At 41.3% G+C, this 20,206-nt stretch overlaps 1 protein-coding gene across 2 annotated transcripts in view; it reads right to left on the minus strand.

The window, feature by feature from the left end:
• LOC104526762 (voltage-dependent L-type calcium channel subunit beta-4) overlaps positions 1-18,067 on the minus strand; it is a 31,369-nt gene extending 13,302 nt beyond the window's left edge. Inside the window, exons 1-10 of one of the 2 annotated variants that reach the window (XM_029085533.1) lie at positions 17,944-18,067; positions 17,469-17,591; positions 13,340-13,470; positions 10,382-10,458; positions 9,977-9,996; positions 9,787-9,867; positions 7,620-7,678; positions 2,906-3,015; positions 1,091-1,242; positions 50-145 (exon numbers count right to left, since the gene is read on the minus strand). In XM_029085533.1, the coding sequence (XP_028941366.1) occupies positions 50-145; positions 1,091-1,242; positions 2,906-3,015; positions 7,620-7,678; positions 9,787-9,867; positions 9,977-9,996; positions 10,382-10,421 (558 nt within the window). In that variant the 5' untranslated portion in view covers positions 10,422-10,458; positions 13,340-13,470; positions 17,469-17,591; positions 17,944-18,067. The remainder of the gene's footprint in view (positions 1-49; positions 146-1,090; positions 1,243-2,905; positions 3,016-7,619; positions 7,679-9,786; positions 9,868-9,976; positions 9,997-10,381; positions 10,459-13,339; positions 13,471-17,468; positions 17,592-17,943) is intronic. The other variant, XM_010170309.2, reaches the window with a different exon arrangement.
• Between the last annotated feature and the right edge of the window lie 2,139 nt (positions 18,068-20,206).

Here is a 20,206-nt window from a genome sequence, read left to right on the forward strand (position 1 = left end):
TTTAAAACTCCACGTATCACAAGCTCTTTAGCCTTTCTTCTGTACTTACTGGTGGGCATTGTGCAAGTTTATCAGCTGCCACCAACTGAACATTCAAGTGTTTACTTTGTGACTTTCCTCTAGATTTAATCAGTCGCTGCAAAACCTGATAGAGGAAAAGAAGAAAATGTGAGTTTCAGAATTCTGTATCTCCATAAACCTTGTGCCATTGGAGGATTACCAAGTTCAGAAGCTCTCTATTATGTTTAGCAAAATGGATAAAATACTGTCCTTGAATATAAGCACCAACCTTTCTGATAACCTCCCTGAAAGCCGTGCACATTTCCCTCTGCATCCCATTTGATCCCTTGCAAATATTTCAAATGCAGTATGAATGGTGATTTTGCTTTATTCTACTTGAAGTAATAAGTTATTTTTGACACATGTAATCTTCTAGAGCACCACAAAATTACATATATAAAGAATTATGCTGGATTGACTGCAGCACGACAGTAGCAGCAGGTTATGATGTGTAGCAATAATGCTGTGACTTAATCTGTTCTGAGGTGCGTTTTGGGTACAGAAGGTCACACACACAATTCATATTCCCTCTTTTTTTTCATTCCACTGTAGTTAATTACTAGAATTTTAGGGGTGGAAAACTTAGGAATCTTAAATTATTTCTCTGTATAGTCTCAAAGAAAATTGCAGGCTCATAGAACAGGATATTTTTTAAGTCGAAGGACCTCTAGAGGTCTCTGTGCCAACCCCTCACTCAAAGTAAGGTCAGCTGGATCAGACTGCTCAGGTCCTCATCCAGCTGAGTTTTGAATTTTGAACATTTCCAAGGAGATCCCACCACCCCTCTGAACCAGGATTGACCCATCTTTCCTCCTACAGCCCAACATGCAGCTGATTCTCTGCTGTAAGGGCACCCTGCTCACTGCTGTCCAACCTGTTATCCGTCAAGACACCTCCATCTAAAAATTTCACTTTCTTTCTCTTCACCTCACTTTGAATTTCTTCAGGTGCAGATACCACACTGCTCACCCCCACACTGCCCTCCAGGTCCCTCTCAAAGGCATGGTATTTTAAGGATGAGATATGTTACCTTTGGAGAAGACACTTTAACGTGGACAATAATTGGTGCTAAAGATGTCTTGATAAGTTGTGCAGGGTGATTGATAGTGTCTGCGTCCAGGACAACCAGTTGTAAAGACCTTGCCAGCTCAAAGATTCTTTCAATTTCACTCTGAACTTCAGCTAGTAAAGGAAAATAAAACAGGTTCATTCAGCCCCAGCATTACCTAGACAAAAATACCATCACTCACTCATTTTCACAGACTGTAAACATTCAGTATTTGAACTCTGTGTGTGAATTAATGCAATTTCTATAAAATAACCTATTATTCAGTATAAACTTACCTATTACTAGTTATTTTAAATAAATATTACCTAAATAATACCAATTCCATTGCCTGAAAAACTACACATACTATGTTCCTTTATAGTATCAGTGTATTTAAACATTGGGTACAATTAAATGCATGTTCCTATTAACACAAAATAGACTTAAGCTTGTTTTCAAAATCTGCTAAGTAGCTTAGGCATCACAAGGCTTTTTATTTTAGACAGCAAGTGATGTATGGATATTTCTTTAATTTTTTTTTGTTCTCAGACTGTAATTCTGATTTAACTTAAAGAAGAGTCTGTATGAAAAGCAGAACTGTGACCTCCTAATTCAATAACCACAAAAAAATTGTTTATGTTAAATAACTGACAGGGTACTATTTAAAAAACCACTAATGGCAACGTTCACACCACAGCACTTTTGTCTGAAGAAAAAAGGAGAGATTTATTTCCATGTAAATTATATTTCTGATATTCATTGTTCTAAGCCTTCTTCATCATTCACATGCATGTGACGAATTTTAAACAGATAAACTCAGCATAAATTGAAGCCTGTAAGTTATACCAGCAAAGCACAGAAGAGCTGTGTGTTAGCAACTCACATGCATTTCATTTGCCTACGAGCTATTCCACAGAGCAATGCATGTTCACAGGCACAGGAAGATTTAGTACTCACCTCTGCAGCACTTAATTTTGGGGTGCCTACTCCTGTACTAGAAAGCCAATGAGAAGTGAAGCGTCCTACAACTTATACCTCTAGTTCAAACAGTCACTCAGGATCTCAGAGAACTGGTTTTAAGAGCCTTTTCTTCCCAAGAAGACTGAAAAGCAACTCCTGCTACTTCCTAGGATGGTGTCCCAAAGACCAGGTCATTGGCATGCATATACTACACACAAATTCCCATTCCTTGTGAAAGATAAATAAAATAAAATAAATTAAAAATAAGAAAAGTTCCTGAGCCCAGTGTAACTCAGCAGTCATGGCACTGTGAGAAGAGAGTGGGAAGACCCAGACTCTCATGGCTAGACAGCAAAATTAAGCTGTAGCTGTTCAACATGAAATACAAAACCAGTCCCAGGGTCAGGGACAAGAACATGCTTCCTTCTCGGCTGGACAAGGTGAAAGCTCTTCGGCACCTTGTGATGTGGAATTAAAAGCCCAGGGTTGGGAAGAGGGAGCTGTGAGGCCAGCTCTCCTTGGGAGGGAACAGCATTGAACACATATTCTGACTGCAGGCTCCTAACTCATCTTGTGCAAATAACAGCTGTAATACTGCTTGCTCCTGCCCAAATAATTGCTTAATGCAAGGCTAACGTGGTACGTTGTGCTCTGTTACCGCTCCTCAGTCAGGCAAAATTTGTCTCCCGTTTGAATAGGTGAAATACAGAAATATACATTAAAATGCTGTAGATACATTCAAAATTGCAGTACTGCTGATGTCTTGAAGGCTGAAATCCTGTCACTTTCCTCCAGCAGGTAACCACGTTGAGGATTACATCTCTGTCGATGTCTTACCTAAACTGGATCTTGTATTTGACCGCTCAATTATTGCCCTCTTGCTTGGATTATTTAGAACAGACCTCTTAGCAAGAGAAATGTCAGCTGTCACTCTAGTTATTGATATCCTATGAGTAAGAACACAGGACAGAACAAAAACACAGGAGTCAAATTTTCAAAGCACTGTGCATGATTTACAGCTACATTCCATTCCAAAGTGCAAATACCATAAAATACCACTCAGACATGTTTTATAGCTGACTTATACCATCGTTAAAGAACAATTAAGAGTAATGCTGCATAACTGAACGGTATTTCCTATTCCCCACACTACTGTAGACTCTTGCACATAGTTTCTGCTATTCTACTTAATACATTAGTTAGCTTTTCTCCTCCCCAGCTCACTCATCTCCTACACAAATTTACACAATACCATCAATACTACAAGTTATGAGCGTCACAGGGCGTACAGAACAAGAGAGTCAGGAGAGTAAGAGCACTTCTCCTCCCAGGTGGTGGAAGTATTGATGAAACCTGGCGTTGCTGAGAGGTAAGGAAGGGCCATGTTTGGACATGTTGAGCAGATCACGTCACTCATATCTGTGAGTCACTAAACAGAGCTGCTTGCTTTGGGAGATTGGTCCTCCAACAGGCACTCTCCTTCTCCAGACAGGGATAAAGGACTTGGCTCGTGGTTGACCAGGAGAAAAGCAAGCTGAGCCACAGCTATCTGAACAGCTGGAGCCTCCTCTTTAACTTAAAGAAGGTGGGGTTTTTTCACTTGATCTCTCAGTCAGCTGACAAGAGACAAAAGGTTATAGAACAAAGATCACAGAATCACTTCACAGAATCCATTTGGGAGGACTGTGATGAGCCAAAGAGCCATGAATAATGAAAAGAAAGCAGGCTGGAAATGACTATCAGCCATTCCACACAAGGTAAGATTTATGCAGCTCCAAGTGAAATTATCAGACGGAGAGTTAAAAAGTAGCGCAAGTATTTTTCTACATAATACACAAATTTATGACCAGAAAATACAGTGGAGATCAAAAGTATAAATGAGTTTTGAAAAGAAATGGGAGAAATTAATGGATCATGGGTCTAGAGGTGATGATAAAACACGGTCTGGACCACACCTCTGGCTGAGGAAGCTCCTAGGTCTCTGACTGCTGGAATCAGAGCTGTGTCATGGAGAAAGGACCACAAACGCTCACCTACTGTGCCAGATTTGGCCAAGGCCCTCAGGGACATGGCCTGAATGTTGGGATTGTCCTGGGCAGGGACAGGAATTGGACTCAATGATCCTTGTGGGTCCCTTCCAGCTCACAACATCCCATGATTCTACGATTCCGTATAAGAAGCACTTCATTCTTCCTGAGTAAGAAGTCATCCTAAATATCACTGCTGCTGAAAGATGTTAAGAAAAAAAATGTGCCTTTGCTATATTTTGTTTACGTGGTGCACAGAGTCAGGCTTGGTCTAAGCAACAGTGAGTGATTAAACACAATGCATTCAGAAAATGATGCCCTCAGAGCCTCTGCAGCAGCCATTCCCTGAATGCCTTGTGCCAGCCAAGCTTTAGCAGACTCTTTTCAGCTGACCTGCACCACGCAGCCCTCAGGCCTTTCCTTTAGCTCACTGGCCCAAAGAGGATGTTGCCGTGACAAAAGGAGGAGCTGACAGAAGCCAAGTGTGTTAGGAGGTAGGAAAAGAGTCCTGCTAGTTCCAGTCTTAACTGAAATCTTTTGAAAAGCTCCTCCTTGGACAGTCATTTTTCTTCTTGGCAATGTGGACCTGTCACAAAACTGCAGAAGAGATGGGGAAAAAAGAAAAAGGAAAGTGGGGTGGGGGAGGAAGACTGCAAAGTCACAAGAGGTGGCAGAAGGACCAAGAAGCAGCTGAGGTGCCTGAAAAGGAATTTATCTCATTTTTCTAAAGTTACTCAGAGTTAAAGTCAATTGGATCAGCTTGCTCATGGCATTTAACTTTTTCAATGCTGAAATTTCATACTTCTACCTGATCTAGTTGCCAATATTGCTAATAGCAACAAGATTTCCAAAAAAACAACCAACCTCACTTCAGGCAGGATCTCTCCCTTTACCCCTCTTTGAAGACCAAGGGCACAGTGGGGGAAAAGACAGAAGAGCAAGGCAAGGAGCAGTCCTGGCTCCCATCACATGAAGCAGCCTAAATGTGTCTAAGTGTGTGTAAAGTCTAAGTGTGCTTTACATTTTCCTCCCTGTATTTAAACACTTGCTGATCTTCACGGATCAGGCCTCTGCTGAGTACATTCTCATATGGGGTATAAAAATATACATCATAAAGGATATATTCATAGCAATCACATCGTGGCAACTGGAGATGACTTATCCCTCCCAGTTGCCATGGTTTCCTACTGAAAACAATGACTCTCCGTTACCACTGGCATATGCAAAGCTGACAGGACACATGCCAACCGCTGGAAGAGACCGTACGCTGCAGGTTTGTACCTACATGGAGCACAAACAGGCAGCAGAGCTCATGGGATGAGCTGCAGTGGAACCAGAGCAGGGAGAGGAGGTACTGACAGGATGCTCAGGATGACAGGAACAGCTCAGAAAAATGACAAATTGACCTGCAGGGCTGCCACGCACAGTGCTTCATCTGGCGGGTTTTCAATCTATCACTATGTTTGTAGAATCTGCTAAAAATCACTTGAGCTGGGCAATTAAAAATAGGGGAGGAGATGAGATGTTTTGCACACTTGATCATCTTATTTGCTAAGTTAGTTCAGCACCACTGTCTCCTCACTGCACCCCAAAAGGTTCCTTGACCATAAATCCTACTCTACCTCTTCTGAACACCAGACACTACTATTTTCACTATTTATTATGTCCTAGTGCCAATGTTTTAGGTATTTTCAAACCTGACTTACTGTCACACACTAGCTAGGCACAGTGTAAGCTTCTCTTCATGCAGTTCGAATATACTGAAGAAACTAGGGTGAAGGAAGGGCAGAACACCCCAAAGATGTAGCAGTCACCTACAACTACTGACGAGCTCCAGTGGAAAGGAAGAGATGTCATGGACCAAGCCCACATTCCTAGCAAAGAAATCCAAATTATCCCTCTCACAGCTCATCAGGAAATGTTCTCTGTGTTCCAGCTGAACAAGATGAACCCTCCCTACAATTTCTGAAGCTCTGACACACTTTCTTCTGTATTTTCCTTCTCAGCATTTCCTTCTTCAAACTGCTTTTTGAAGTATTTTTGACCACTGAGAATATTTAAGAGTTTATTTTTTCTTAGGTGTTGGTTTGAAGCACCGTTACTGCACCTGGTTGAAATCTGTTGTTTCTGATGATTAGTTTTATTTAGAGAAGATTCTGCTGTACAAGAGCCTGGAATTTCCCCAAAAGGTGCTGGAATGAATATATCCTAAATAGAGAAACTTCAAAATAAAATCAAGAGGCACTTATATCTGCTGTCTGCACACTTCAGCAGCTGGCTGAGCTGGTCCAGCAGTACACACTTTTGTATCCAATGTTAAGAAATTTTCATATTCCCAAAGGACTGTGAATAAAACTGCATTTTTAAGTGCAATCAGTCATGCTTTCTCAACTGTTCCAGGATATGAAAGGAACTGGGTAGTTCTTTGAAAAAAAATAACAGCAATTCACTCAGTTCAATTGACCCAACATGCAGCCAGCTCAAGGCTGCAGAGCAGCAGCCTGGGAGCTCGGGAGGGAAGGGGGACAGCAGGGAGCCAGGAGCTGGGCTCTGCCAAAGGGCAGAGTTTCCTTCCAACTCACAGAATCATAGAATGGTTTGGATTGGAAGGGACCTTAAAGATCATCCAGTCCCAACCTCCCCCTGCCATCAGCAGGGACACCTTCCACTAGACCAGGTTGCTCAAAGCCTCATCCAGCCTGGCCGAGAACACTTCCAGGGAGGGGGCATCTACAACTTCCTTGGGCAACCTGGGACACTGTCTCATCACCCTCACAGTGAAGAATTTCTTCCTAATATCTAATCTAAACCTCCCCTCTTTCAGCTTAAACCCATTTCCCCTTGTTTTGTCATTAACTGCCCTTATGAAAAGTCCTTCCCCAGCTTTCTTGTAGCCCCTTCAGGTACTGGGAGGCCGCTATAAGATCTCCCTGGAGCCTTCTCTTCTCCAGGCTGAACAGCCCCAACTCTCTCAGCCTGTCCTCACAGCAGAGCTGCTCCAGCCCTCCCATCATCCTGGTGGCCTCCTCTGGACTTGTTCCAGCTGCTCCAGGTCTCTCTTGTGATGGGGGCTCCAGAACTGGACGCAGTACTCCAGGTGGGGCCTTACAAGAGCAGAGCAGGCTGAACAAGGGGCACCATTAAAACCAGGGCAACATTAAAAACCCAAGCCTGGTAATATAATATCTTTATATCTTTAAAGATATTTTGGCACTTTTCTATGTGCCCCAATCACCTTTCATTGAGATTTCTCCTGTAACTACAGGCTGGTAAGATAATGAGGCAGCATTATTCTGTTCAACCTAAGAAATCCTACTAGACACAGCAGATAACAAAGATACATGCACTTCTAATAATATATTAGCTGTGTCCACCCCACAGCTAGCTGCATTTCAGTGTTGATACAAAGCCAGTAAATCAGTTTTGAACATGCATCAACCCTCTGGCATTTAAAAAAAAAAATCACTAAAATGTTAGTAACACATGGGGGAAAAAAAAAGGATGAACAGGACAGTATTTCTCACCTCCCATCAAACCTGTGCTTCAGGAAGTCAAAGAGAGCTTTCTGCATCATGTCTGTCACCTTTGCAGAGGTGAGGAAGATTGAACAGGGAGGATTCAAAGGGAGAAAAAGAAGTCAAAAGTAAGAAAAGAGGTAAGTAGAAGGTAAGGATACTGCCAACAATCAATCCCTTTTATAGGCAGCAATCATTTAATTGTCATGCTCTTGGCAGCACGCTTTGTAATAAATCCTTGCAAGTTTTCTGACTCATTCTCCAAAATGTGGCACGGAGGATGTGAGAGCTGTCACTCTTCCTGCTCTTGTCTTGACTTGCACCGAGGCATCAGAGCATACCTCACCACCTTCCATAGCAATACCATTCCCAACAGGCTTCAGAGCACAGCAAAAGCATATGGGGCTCTTCGGGTTGAATAGACCCATTTGTTTTTTTTCCTACAATAACATTATTAGAACTGGCTTAATTTTATCAGAAGAGAAAAACTCTTCTCAGAGAGGCATACAAAAATGGATGCTTCCATTCCTGTACATGGTAAAACATCCAAGAGATGCTCAGCCCCAACAGCTGGCAGCTACTTTATTGAACGAGCTCCTTGTCCTTTCCAGGACAACTCAGGTTGACATCTATTATCTGCCAGTCTAGACAGGAACTTAATCAAAGTTCCCAGCCCTCTGGCAGTTTATTTTTCCCTAGGTTATCTTTCAAAATGATTCTTTTCAGAATTTAGTCTGAAAAAAAAAAATAGTCAAAAGAATTTTCCCATGTAGGTTACAAAGGAAGATCAATGTGTTCCTGTTATATAGACCACTATTTGTAACTGAAATTAATATTCAAACTGCATTACCATTTATACCCCTTTATATATTCAAGATGTCATGTTTAGTATTATTTTCTTAAACAAAGGTGGGATGGCATATTGCAGAGGTATATATTAACAAAGAGCCAATCTTCAGAGTCCCTAAGCAAATTAATCTGTGGTGCAGCACCATGGAAATCAATGGATCAAATTTATTCTTGTCAAGAAACATCACCATAAAATTAAAAGGCAGAGAGTAGAATGTGAAATACCTCATTCTTGCTTTGTTAAACTACACTTGCAATCATTCTTACAACAAAAAAAATCAAGAATACTACATTCTGCTAATAAAGATACCATATTGTAATCTTCCAGTATGTTTACTAACCATTCCAATATGTTTAATAATACCCTATAAAGTACTAACCACATTAATTAAGCTAAATGAAGTGTATCTTTGATTTTATGTTCATGTTCATTAAGTTCCTCATGCAGCCAAACACTGAACAGATGGTTAAGTTCACCAAAATGTCCTGCTAAAAGCCTATGCTCGTTTAGCACGTGTTAAATGCTCATTTGAATCTGCAGCAGTCTTGAAAAATGGGTGTCCTCTTTATCTGTGGGTGTGATCATACCTACTTCACACTGACCAGAGGGAAATAATTTAGAAGGGTTCAGTGTATATATATATAAATATATATATAATCTTAAAAAAAATAAGTGTCAAGAAAATAGGCTGAAATAATAAGAAGCATCAGTTCCCATATTTGGTTTCAGGTGCTGGAGAACAAAACTGAACGTGCTGCAATAGTCCAGCTACTTCATTTGCCAACACTTGAGTTTCACAGGAAGTTATAAAGTTTTCATCAGTGCAAAAAGCAGAACAATGGAGAAGATTCTTGAAAATCTTTGCTAATTAAGTTCAAAGCATATGCTAGTTTGACTAGAATTTTACACGTATACAGAAGTCCAGCGAGTTCATTTAAACTGACTGCTCCAACTTTTTGTTGTAGTGGACAGGAAGTCTCTAAAAAGAGATTTCTTGATTTAATCAAGAATAACTGGACAGAAAACAATGGATAGGCACTGTGTTTAAAGCAGTAAAACTGCAAAGAGAGTGCCAGTGTATTTATCTTACCCACCCTTCAGCTGAGACATCACCAGTAACAGACACTGCTGCAAGGTAGAAAAAAATTCAGCTGGTACCTCACCCAAACAGTGCAAACTACGCTCTTAGTTTCTATACAACATTTTTGACAATTATTTAAGCTAAGATCACTTTAAATTATCATAAAACAGTTGCACTGGACACTGAATGTACTAAGGAAGATTATGGATAAGAAAATACTAACTGCAAATAGGTGGAATACATACCTCATAGCCTTTCAGTGATGGACCCACCAAGACAACAGGTCTCATCGATGGTACGACATCATATGGGGGAATGTGTTCTGTCTAGAAGAAGAAAACAACCCTTCAGATCATTAACCAAAGAAGATCCATGTGAAAATCCTGGGAGTTACATATTAGAATTAAATAAAATGGAAACAAAAGTACTACTTACCACTTTTTGTTTCTGTTTTGCTAAAAGACCAAATGAGAACTTGGTTAAAAAAACAAACAATGTGTAAAACAACCACAACACTTGCAAACAAAAATCCCTTTGTCAATGCACTTTCGATTTCTCTCAGTGCACCTTTTGCTCAGCCCTGTTTAAATTGGTCATTCAGTCCATTCTGGGGGCAGCTGCCACTTTTCCCGAGACTTTTTTTCCCCCCAGTCCCTTAGCAACCACCACATGTCTAGAAAAAGACTGCATGTCTTTATCCACCTCCGCACACAAGCACTTTTCTGTAAAATGTCTTAATAAGTCAGCAAAGGGGGGAAACTTGCGTTTTTCATACACGTTTTTTTTTAAATAGAAGTATTAAAAATAGCAAGAGTTTCCTTAAATAAAATTCTGTCTTACCCGTGGAAGTGGGTGTGGCTCGAAATGTGCCAGAAACCATCTCTCCCAGACTTGAAGAAGAATTTCCACTTGATTTCCTATGGTATCAGGAAGAGCCCCATTAACACCCAGTGCCCAGAGATGGAAATGGGTGAGGTTTTAGGCAACAGCAATGAGAAACTGCCCCATGAGAAACCACATGGTTAATGAGAGTCTTCACCCACAGCTGTGCTCCAAGGAAGCTTCCTCTGAAGTGAGAGGTGATGAGTACCAGGCAGGGACATGGGGAAACCAAAGTGTCTGTAATTAACAGACCTCCACTCCTCTGCCTTGCTGAGTCCCTCTACCAGGACATATAACTAGCCTGACAGATGTCTTGGGAGGTTTGGGATCTCAACTAGTGGTTTTAATAGAATCATAGAATCATAGTGGTTGGAAAAGACCTTTAAGATCATCAGGTCCAACCATGAACCCAACACTGACCAGTCCCCTATGACTAACCCATGTCCCTCGGCACTATGTCTACACGACTCTTCAATCCCTCCAGGGATGGGGACTCCACCACTGCCCTGGGCAACCCCTTCCAATGCCTCAGAACCCTTGCAGCAAAGAAATTCTTCCTCACATCCCATCTCAACTGCCCTGGCCACAACTGGAGCCCATTTCCTCTTGTCCTGTCCCTTGGGCCTTGGTTGAACAGACCCACCCCCACCTCTCTCCACCCTCCTCCAAGGGACTTGCACAGAGCCACAAGGTCTCCCCTCAGCCTCCTTTTCTCCAGGCTCAACACCCCCAGTTCCCTCAGCCACAAGGGAACTCAGCACACTTGTGCTCCAGACCCTTCCCCAGCTCCGTTGCCCTTCTCTGGACACGCTCCAGCACCTCCATGTCCTTCTTGGACTCAGGGGCCCAACACTGAACCCAGCACTCCAGCTGCGGCCTCACCAGTGCCCAGGGCAGTGGGAAGAGAACTTCCCTGATCCTACTGGCCACACTATTTTTGGTACAAACCAGGATGCCCTTGGCCAAAATAGCTTTTGCTGTGTAGCAGCACTGGTGTAAGCAGCTCCTTTTTCCATTCCCTGTACCTCCCTGCTTCCAGCCAGGCCGTTCTGCCCCGGAGCCCTGCTCTCCTCTCCCTGTGTGATGCACCCAGCACAAACCCACAGCAGACTGGGACAGGAAACTGGTTTGGGGAGGAGGAAGATGTTCAGGTGAACCAGGTCTCTAATTCAGCTCATTGCACAAGCAGCTGAGGAGGAGATGGGAGGAGGGAAGGAGAGCTCAGAGCAGAAAGAAGAGAACTGTTTAAGTGAACTGATTACTGCAGGTGAGATCTCCCACGGTACAACCCACATCATTAGCACAGTATTTAGTATTTTTATTTACATGCAGATTGACAAGCAGGAGGACACTAGTCCCAATCAGAACTCTGTCCTTGCTTTCCTGCCATGTGCTCTCCAGAGCCGGGATTGTTTACCCCTGGACTTGGCAAATCCTTTGCAAACATATACTGGACTCTAGAAACCCTCTTTAATAGGTGACTTTTCACTGCTTTACTCAGACAAAATGAGAATTTGTCTTCATCACATGGAGCCTTAACATCACAGCTGGTCACAGCTTTTAAGGAAATCTTAAGTTGCAGACACCATATGAATATATGCAACAAAGGTGCTAAAAATAAACTATTTTATCATTATACATTATGTTCGAATTTATCACACAAATCCAGGAGTGTTAGTGCAAACTACTTGAAATCTTAACAGATATTCTTTACAATATCTCCCCCCTCTCTCTCATACTTGATTTCATTCCTAATACTCTCCATAGGTGGAGTCATGCCCATTCACACAAGCAGAGAATTCTTCTAATATGTTTTATCTGAAAGAGTATCCTAAATACTCTGTAAGTGTCCATCTCTCTGAACTAGATGATCTCTCTGTACATTCAGATACATTGGCTTCCTCTGATGCTATTTCTAAAACTGTAAAAGCAGTGTGGGAAAAGCACAGTTAATGTTGTTCCCTCATTCTTAAAACATTTTCCCAGCTGGTTTATACTTGAAATGATTCCTGACCTTGATTAAGTATATTACTATGCCAATTCCCTGACAGTATTATACAGGCTAAATTATACTCCTCCTACTGCTATCTGTGAGGTCCAGATCCAACTGGCTCATGTCTCTCTACTCTGCAGCACTAAAGGTTTTGTTGTCCTTGTTATCTGTGTGAACATTTAAATTTAGTTTTCAATTAATGGGAACAATATGCTAGTAGTAAACTAATTAAAAAAAAAAAAAAAAAGAGAAAAGTATTTTGTGTACTCAGCCAACAGAAGAGTGACTTCAGTGTCTGAACTAAGATGAGAAATGAGAAATCTTAGTGAGATTACTCTTTCTGAGTAAGAAATCTTAATTTCTCTCTTAGGAGAAATCAGGTCTACTTCCTAGACCCGTAACTAAGTTTATATTTTTCCAGGGGTTTGCAATCTCCAGCTCTAGCAGTGTGGAGAGATAGAATGGTCAGGCTGGAAGATGAAGAACAAAGGAAGTCGAATGACAAAGCTCATCTCCTAGTTTGGTAAGTCAAGTTTTGGCCAAAATGAAGACAAAGAAAAAAAGAAGGAAAAAACCCACAAATATAAGAATGTAACAGTTGGGAAAAAAATCTGGCAGCCTTGGAGCAGCAAGTTGAATTAAACCCACGGGGACTTAAAGCTCTAGCCCTTGAGAAATTTCTGTCATTACCACTCATACTGTGTTACTGATCTTTCCTAAAGTCAATACACATTTTTTTCTTGTTTCTCATTGTCAATACCTAACACATCTATTCTCTGCAAATATGTATTTTCATTTGCAATCCCAAATCAAACACTCCTGCAAATGCACTGCAATAAAACAAGAATCAAGTGACCTTTGAAAAATATTATCCGGTGTCAGAAACGATTTTAAATGATTTTAAAAGGTTACAGCATTCTTACCCTCCATGGAAACGTCCTCTCTTCTGCTCCTGTTGAATGCGGATGTTCTCCAGTCTAAGTGGGCTTGGAATGAAGCCAATCTCGCAGCCCTCCTTCACCAGCCTTCCTATCCACCAGTCGTTATTATATTTCTGGAACACAGAAAAGTTACTGGCTCCTGTTTCAAAATGCTCCATGTCCAGAACTCCCTTATTTTGTTATTCACAATCCTTAACGCCATACTGGTCAACGACACCAACCTCACACTGGTGTCTGAACTCACACTGGTGTCTGAATGCTGGATAATTTGTGTGAATTTAACTTAAGTTAAAAGGTGTCAGTCAAAGACTGAGGTCTTCTCTGCAGCCACAGAGTGGGAAGTGGCATTATCTGTGACAGTACTGGCTCATCTCTTTAACTGCCCCAACACGTCCTGCTGGGACTTTTCCTCTGATGTCACCAACTAAGGTGCTCAGTATGATGGTGATTTAATGAATTTAAACTAATTTCTGGTGAACCAAGGCCCCAGGCTACCTCATAGCAGCCATATAAAGCAGTCAAACATAAAAATAACACCTTCAGCTCACCAGCAAAACCATCATTATCGGTTCCTTGTGAAATTTAATGGTCTACACCAAAGATCAATACCACTACCACCAGTTTTTCTTCTTCCTTTCCAGGTACTTGTATGGATGTTATAAACATGTTATTCCTTTGCAAAAACCTTGTGTGGTAGAAAAGCTCTACAAACCCCATTCTAGAAACTAAAAAGAAAGACCAACTTATCCAAGACAACATAAAAACTTATCAGCTCCAGCAAAGGACTAAACAACCTGAATCAGGTTAATGCTACAGCAGGGCTCGAACCAAAGTCGTGACACCTCTCTACAAATGAGGTTTTCATAGTGCTGCTGCCTAGAATTAACTAAACTATTTGGAGGCACACACTTTTAAATTTATGACAGCTAAAGAAATACTGACCTTTAGGAAGAAATTTTAATATATAGCTGAATGTATGAAATTTAATTTTATCATTAATCTTTAGTAACATACATTTTTCTGCATTATTGAAAGTCTAGCCTGACTTTAATGATGGAGAGATGAAAAGTGGTATCATAGAGGATATTGTAGCAGAAAAGGATTTGTTGGAGCTGGCTGCCAGCAGAGCTTTTGAAGAAAAATATCTGAAAACTTCATATTCTGTTACGCTTCGTTAGGGACTCCAGTGTTCAAACAAAACATTACTTTTCACAACAGACCTTCAAGTAATTAAAATCAGCACGACAGTACCAATTCTGTTTGCATGCCTTGAGGAAAAAGTTATCACAGACATCTCCTCTTAAAAATGAACAGTTCTTTTAGCTCACATTCTCAAGCACTTAAGTTCTTGCAGAAACACATGAATAGCATATCCCAGCAGTCGAAGGTACAACAGTGCCTAACTGAAATCTCTGAAGGACACAGAGCCTCGACATCTTTGACAAATAAATGAGCCTTTTTATTAACCCATGCATCCACACGAATATTAACACATACAGTGAAGGGAAATGCAATCCTTACACCCTCATCTCACACACCTGTCCTCTTTCTATAGCTGTAATTATTGCAAGAGGTTCCGTTATTTTATAATTTCAACTATTTAAGAATGTGTTCTTCACGTTGCTACGGCCCTGATTCAGACAATGTCAGTAAGCAAAGCTTAATTCTAAATGTGCTGCTTCTGCTTAAGTTGACAGAACTATTTATAGTCTTTAAAATAAACACTTCAGGATCTAACATTCTCTTGTTGTAAATCAGGGAAATCAACTGATTGAAACCACTGCAGAACCAGAGTCTTGTGAGGATTACCCATTCTGTTTTGGTTTTAAATGTACAGCTTGAACACAGGAACCCTTCTTCCATTAGCAGGTCATGGACTTGTGAGTGGTGCCTCTAGACATGAGATTAGAATCAGCGTTATGCTGGGAATAGCTGAACAATATGAATGGTGATGATGCAGCGAGGAACGTGGGGCTATTTGCATGAGGTCATTACCTCCCATCTGTTATTCGTCACATTCAGCATGTGGGAGGACTACAGTTCATTCTTACTGGTTGCCATGCCCATGATTTCTTCTGCATTGTCAGTAATTGTTGCCACTTCATCTTTTAAGTAAGCACATAATGTATAATCTTGTGGGAGACAGATGAGACATACAGGACATGTTCTCAATATAGCAGCTCATCAGTTACCGCTGCTGTTTCAACCTGTCAGCGGGGTGACGGGGTGACCTTACTTCTTACCTAGTGTAGCATTATTCTAAAATCTGGAACCACACTTGTTCTGCTTCAAGTGAGCCTGCCAGATCACTGAAAAATACATTCTGCAAAGGGAGGTGAGCCAGTGTCCCAGGTTGGCCAGAGAAGCTGTGGATGCCCCCTCCCTGGAAGTGTTTGTGGCCAGGTTGGATGAGGCTTTGAGCAACCTGGTCTAGTGGAAGGTGTCCCTGCTGCTGGCAGGGGGGTTGGGACTGGGTGAGCTTTAAGGGCCCTTCCAACCCAAACTATTCCATGATTCAATGATTCTAAAGTCTTTTTGCTACAGACTCCAGCATGGGGAACCATTCCTGAAATCCTACTGAGTTACAGCCACAGCCTTGTGCAAGCTGAAGGTTTCAGCATTAACAAAGAAACAATGCTAAACCCTTAGCAGAGCTGACAAATACCAGTAAGGCAGATGGCTCACAGCTTAGAGGCAATGCCATCCTGGCCATTTAGATCTTAAAAGAAAACTCACAGAATGCCAAGACTTGGGACAATTCTCTGGAAAAACGTACAGGGGAGCACAATGGGAGCTTAGTACGTTAAATTCAATCACTGGCCAGACAATAAAGGTAGCGACATCCTAGGAAAGCCAAGATCAAATATGTGTTTTAATGGGGATGCACAGAGTTACCTGAATGGTTACACAGGACAGTGTAGGCTAGAAAGATGGGAAGCAGGGTTAGAAGATGGCACATAAAAGTTGTTCAGGTGTGGTGCTAGACAGAACAGAACACATTCTTGGGGAACGAAGAGCTGGGGCAAGTAATTCTGCATGCAGAGACAGGCAGATTCAGACTCAGTGCTCCACTTCCCCAGCTGGGGTTAAAGCACTGTTCCACACAAATATTAAAGAGAAGAAAACACACAAAAGAAATGAAGAAAAAAATCGAAACCAAACTTCTGTCTGTTTGCAGCAAATTGAGAAAAAGGAACAAGGGAATCAACTGCCTCTCCTCTTCTCAGGGAGAAGGAATTTAAAGCAAAACCCCTGTCTACCACCAATCTCTGCCTCTCTCTGGAGTGCTGAAGCAAATGTTTTCCTCCTAAATGTGCTCAGTCTGAGGGAGATCGGTGCTCTGAAGCGATGACGGACACATGGTCAAAGAAAGAGACAAATGAGTATTAAACATCCTAAAACAAACACAGAATGCAGAGATGAAAAAAGATGTTTTTGCAAGCTGCAAGTCTATGCACAAATGTACAAAACAACAGGGGTTTATGCAAATTTAGAGGGCTCACTTCAGATAAAGAATCGCAGGAAATATGCTCAATGTGCAATAAAATGGATTTTTCTCTACTAAAGACATACTTAGGACTCATTTATTCCCATTCCTTTCTCCTTTTTTTTTTAATCTGTCCTCTTCAATATTTTCTTTTCCTATTGTATTATTCTAAGTCTTATTTCCTCCCTTACAAGCCTGTCTGGTGCTTTACAACGACCTGGTGTAACCTGGTGCTACTCCACTTTCTGATCAATAGAATCCCTTTCTATTACATCATCTCCAATTCATGACAAACTTTGTTTGATGGATAGAATCTGAATCTACCAAGTTGAAGGATATTTAAAATATAGCAAGATGTTATTTCCTTCCTGTGACATGAAAATCCAACAACAAGTCAGTAACATCAAGCATTAAAAAAGTGCAAGATAACCACCCCAGGGTGCTGGAACATTAAAAAGGCTGAAGTGCCACCACCTCATCACTAATCTGATGGTTGTGCTGTGCTTTCCTGCATCTACTCAGCTCTTGGGTCTCTTTTTTAATCTGGTATGGCTCAGCCCTGACTGTTCAAATCGTAGTCCTTGGCATGTAAAAAGATTCCCTTTCAATACTTCTTGGTTTTACCTCTTTAATGTGTAAGAAGTCCTTGGCATCAAAAGAGATGGCAGTGCTTGGGACAGGAACATCTTCATCCAGCGCTCCACAGTAACTCACATTAGTCTTAACAGCAAATGCTACTGGTTTGGACTACAAATAGAAACACACATCACAAACAGCAGAAACTTTTCTGAATCAATAATTGATTTGTTGTATCAAACTACTGAAAACCTAGCAGAGGACATTTGCCAAATACATCAAAATTCAGACCTCATAATTTCACATCAGGCAGCAGAGTTCAGCTCGCTAGAGAAGATCCCCATTTATACCAGAATATTTACACTATATTCCCCCAAACACCTTGTCTGCAGGTAACCTCATTCAACTCCCAAACTATTTCAAAAGACAGCATCACCCTTATAAACCAACAGTGTGAATTTGAGCACTAGGCAAAAGATCAGGATGCATAACTTAATTATTATTCAAGTTGAAAAGAACACACCTTTGCCCTTTCAAGTTGTATAGCTGCTTGCTGTTCTCTCTCTTGGCGGATTGCTTCTCTATCTTCTTCCAAAGAGACATCAGAGTCTGAGGGTCTGCTTGTGTACGAATCTGCTGAGCCCTGAAATGAAATTCATGTCACTAAGAAAACATAGGTAAGAAATAGAAACCCCTTCCCCAGTCAGATTCATAAAATACTTTTAAAAATATTTATTTCTTAATTCCCTTGAGTGGGTTTTACATATTGTTGCTAGCACATCTGCAGAATTTAGCAGAGAAATAACCTGGCTTTACCAATCAGGTACACTAAGCCAAAGATTAAAATCCCAAGACAAACCCCTCTCTTCACTTCCAGAGAATCTCTTCACTTTCTCACTGACACAGTGAAATACAACTCAGTAGTGGGCACTGTCCAGAAATCTTTGTGTTATTTAAATCCTGTTTGACAGCCTTAGATTCAAGATTGTCAAGGGCTAGGTCACATCAAATATAATTAAGGTATTATAAAGCTTGGTTAGAATCACTCCTCCCTGTAAATCCAGTACCATTGTGTCAGTATTCCCCTCCCTGCCGCGGCTGCCGCTCACAGGAACCTTTGTTCTGTGCTTCCAGAGGGAAAAAAAGAGGGGCAAAAGTGACATTATTAAAAGCTACTCAACAGGGCAACACAAAAGCTACACAATGACATGAAACGAAAACAGCACATACGAGCAGAAGCACAATGCAACAGCCTGTGAGGGAGGAAATAAAGTACTGCCACACTTGGATTTTTGTGTCTGGGATATTATTCAGGACGCCTGGCAACACCTGGAGTGTGCACCAGCTCCTCTCTTCTTTTTATATAAAACAATCTGACTCCAGCACCCTGCACAGATGATCTCTATGTTTGTGAGGAGCCAACCTTAAGACGGGGGTTTAATCTTGCAAAGCAGACAAGGAATGTTTACACACGATGAATCTGAAATCCCAATCCCCCCCTCCCCAAAATCTCAAACACACATTTAATCCAGAAGCCCAGCAAGGCTAGAACTCTGACCCAGACTTCCAGGAGCACCACTGATGGAGGTGTGTACAACTGGGCATTCATACACAAGGTGAAATCAATTTTTATTATAGGAGGAAACTCCTACAAAAACCTCAGAATCCTGAAGTCCAGGTGTAACTTTCCACTCGAAAGGGAAATGTACGGCCCTCACTGAGTGATTTCCCAAGCAAAGGGAATTTTTACTAATAAATAACACGTCTGTCTGATGATGATGCTCTTTGTTTAAACCATATTCCAGCCTTGCAGAATTGTGACCTGTTCAATACAGTGATAACTAATTGGTGTTTGTGTTGTCAGTCTGCTCCCAGCACAGGACAGATCTGTGTTTGACCCTCCCCAGGCTCTGCATCACTGCACTCAGCCAGGCTGGGAACGGCTGCTATAAAAATCAGTATATAAAGTTTAGTGGAAAGAGTTGCATTTAGTTTGCACTGTAGTTTAACTTTTTAACCTATATATTTTGCATGTCTTGGGGAAAAATAACTACACAAAACTACTGCCATAAAAAAAGAGAACTTCAGAAGGATCAGGGTAATGCAGAGCTGCAGAGGATCCAGCCCCAGCACTGTACCCAGGGGGAGGAATACACAGCAACATCTGACCACTGCTGTTTCTGCTTTATTTTGGGGGTTTTTGGCTTTTTGTTTTGTTATTTTTTCTGTTTTTTTCTTCTCCACACACTATTTCTATTTTTAAATACAGGAAAGGAGTAATGCAATGGACTATGCATGCTGTATTGTATTCCATAACCAGTGCAACAAACCATTTCCAAGTCATCACATTTCTAAGAACAAACTGAAGACACATGTATCTAAATATTTATATCTCTATAAAGCTCCAAAATCTGCAACTCTCAAGGTGTTTCAAAAGAGCCATTCTAAAGCATTATGTCTTTCAATTCCTTTTTCATTACATTGATGTAAATCCTGCGGCGCGGGGACACATATGCTATGGAATCTACTCCAGAAGGTAATACTCTTACTCTCCATGTAAACGAACATATTCTTCAATATTGATGTGAACACATATCCATTAGAAGACTTCTGGCAACGAACCACTGATGAGCATATGGTCTCTTCTTGTCACATACTGATAACTTGGCCATAAGCACGGTACTGTCACCAGGGAGGGCAGATTTCCTCTGTGTCAAGAAGAGGATTCACCTAAACGGAGCTAACGCACACCTACGATCCCAGAATGGCCTGGATTGGAAAAGCCC

The sequence above is a fragment of the Antrostomus carolinensis genome, unplaced genomic scaffold (assembly GCF_000700745.2).
Source record: "Antrostomus carolinensis isolate BGI_N321 unplaced genomic scaffold, ASM70074v2 scaffold11546, whole genome shotgun sequence".
Classification (NCBI taxonomy): Eukaryota; Metazoa; Chordata; class Aves; order Caprimulgiformes; family Caprimulgidae; genus Antrostomus; species Antrostomus carolinensis.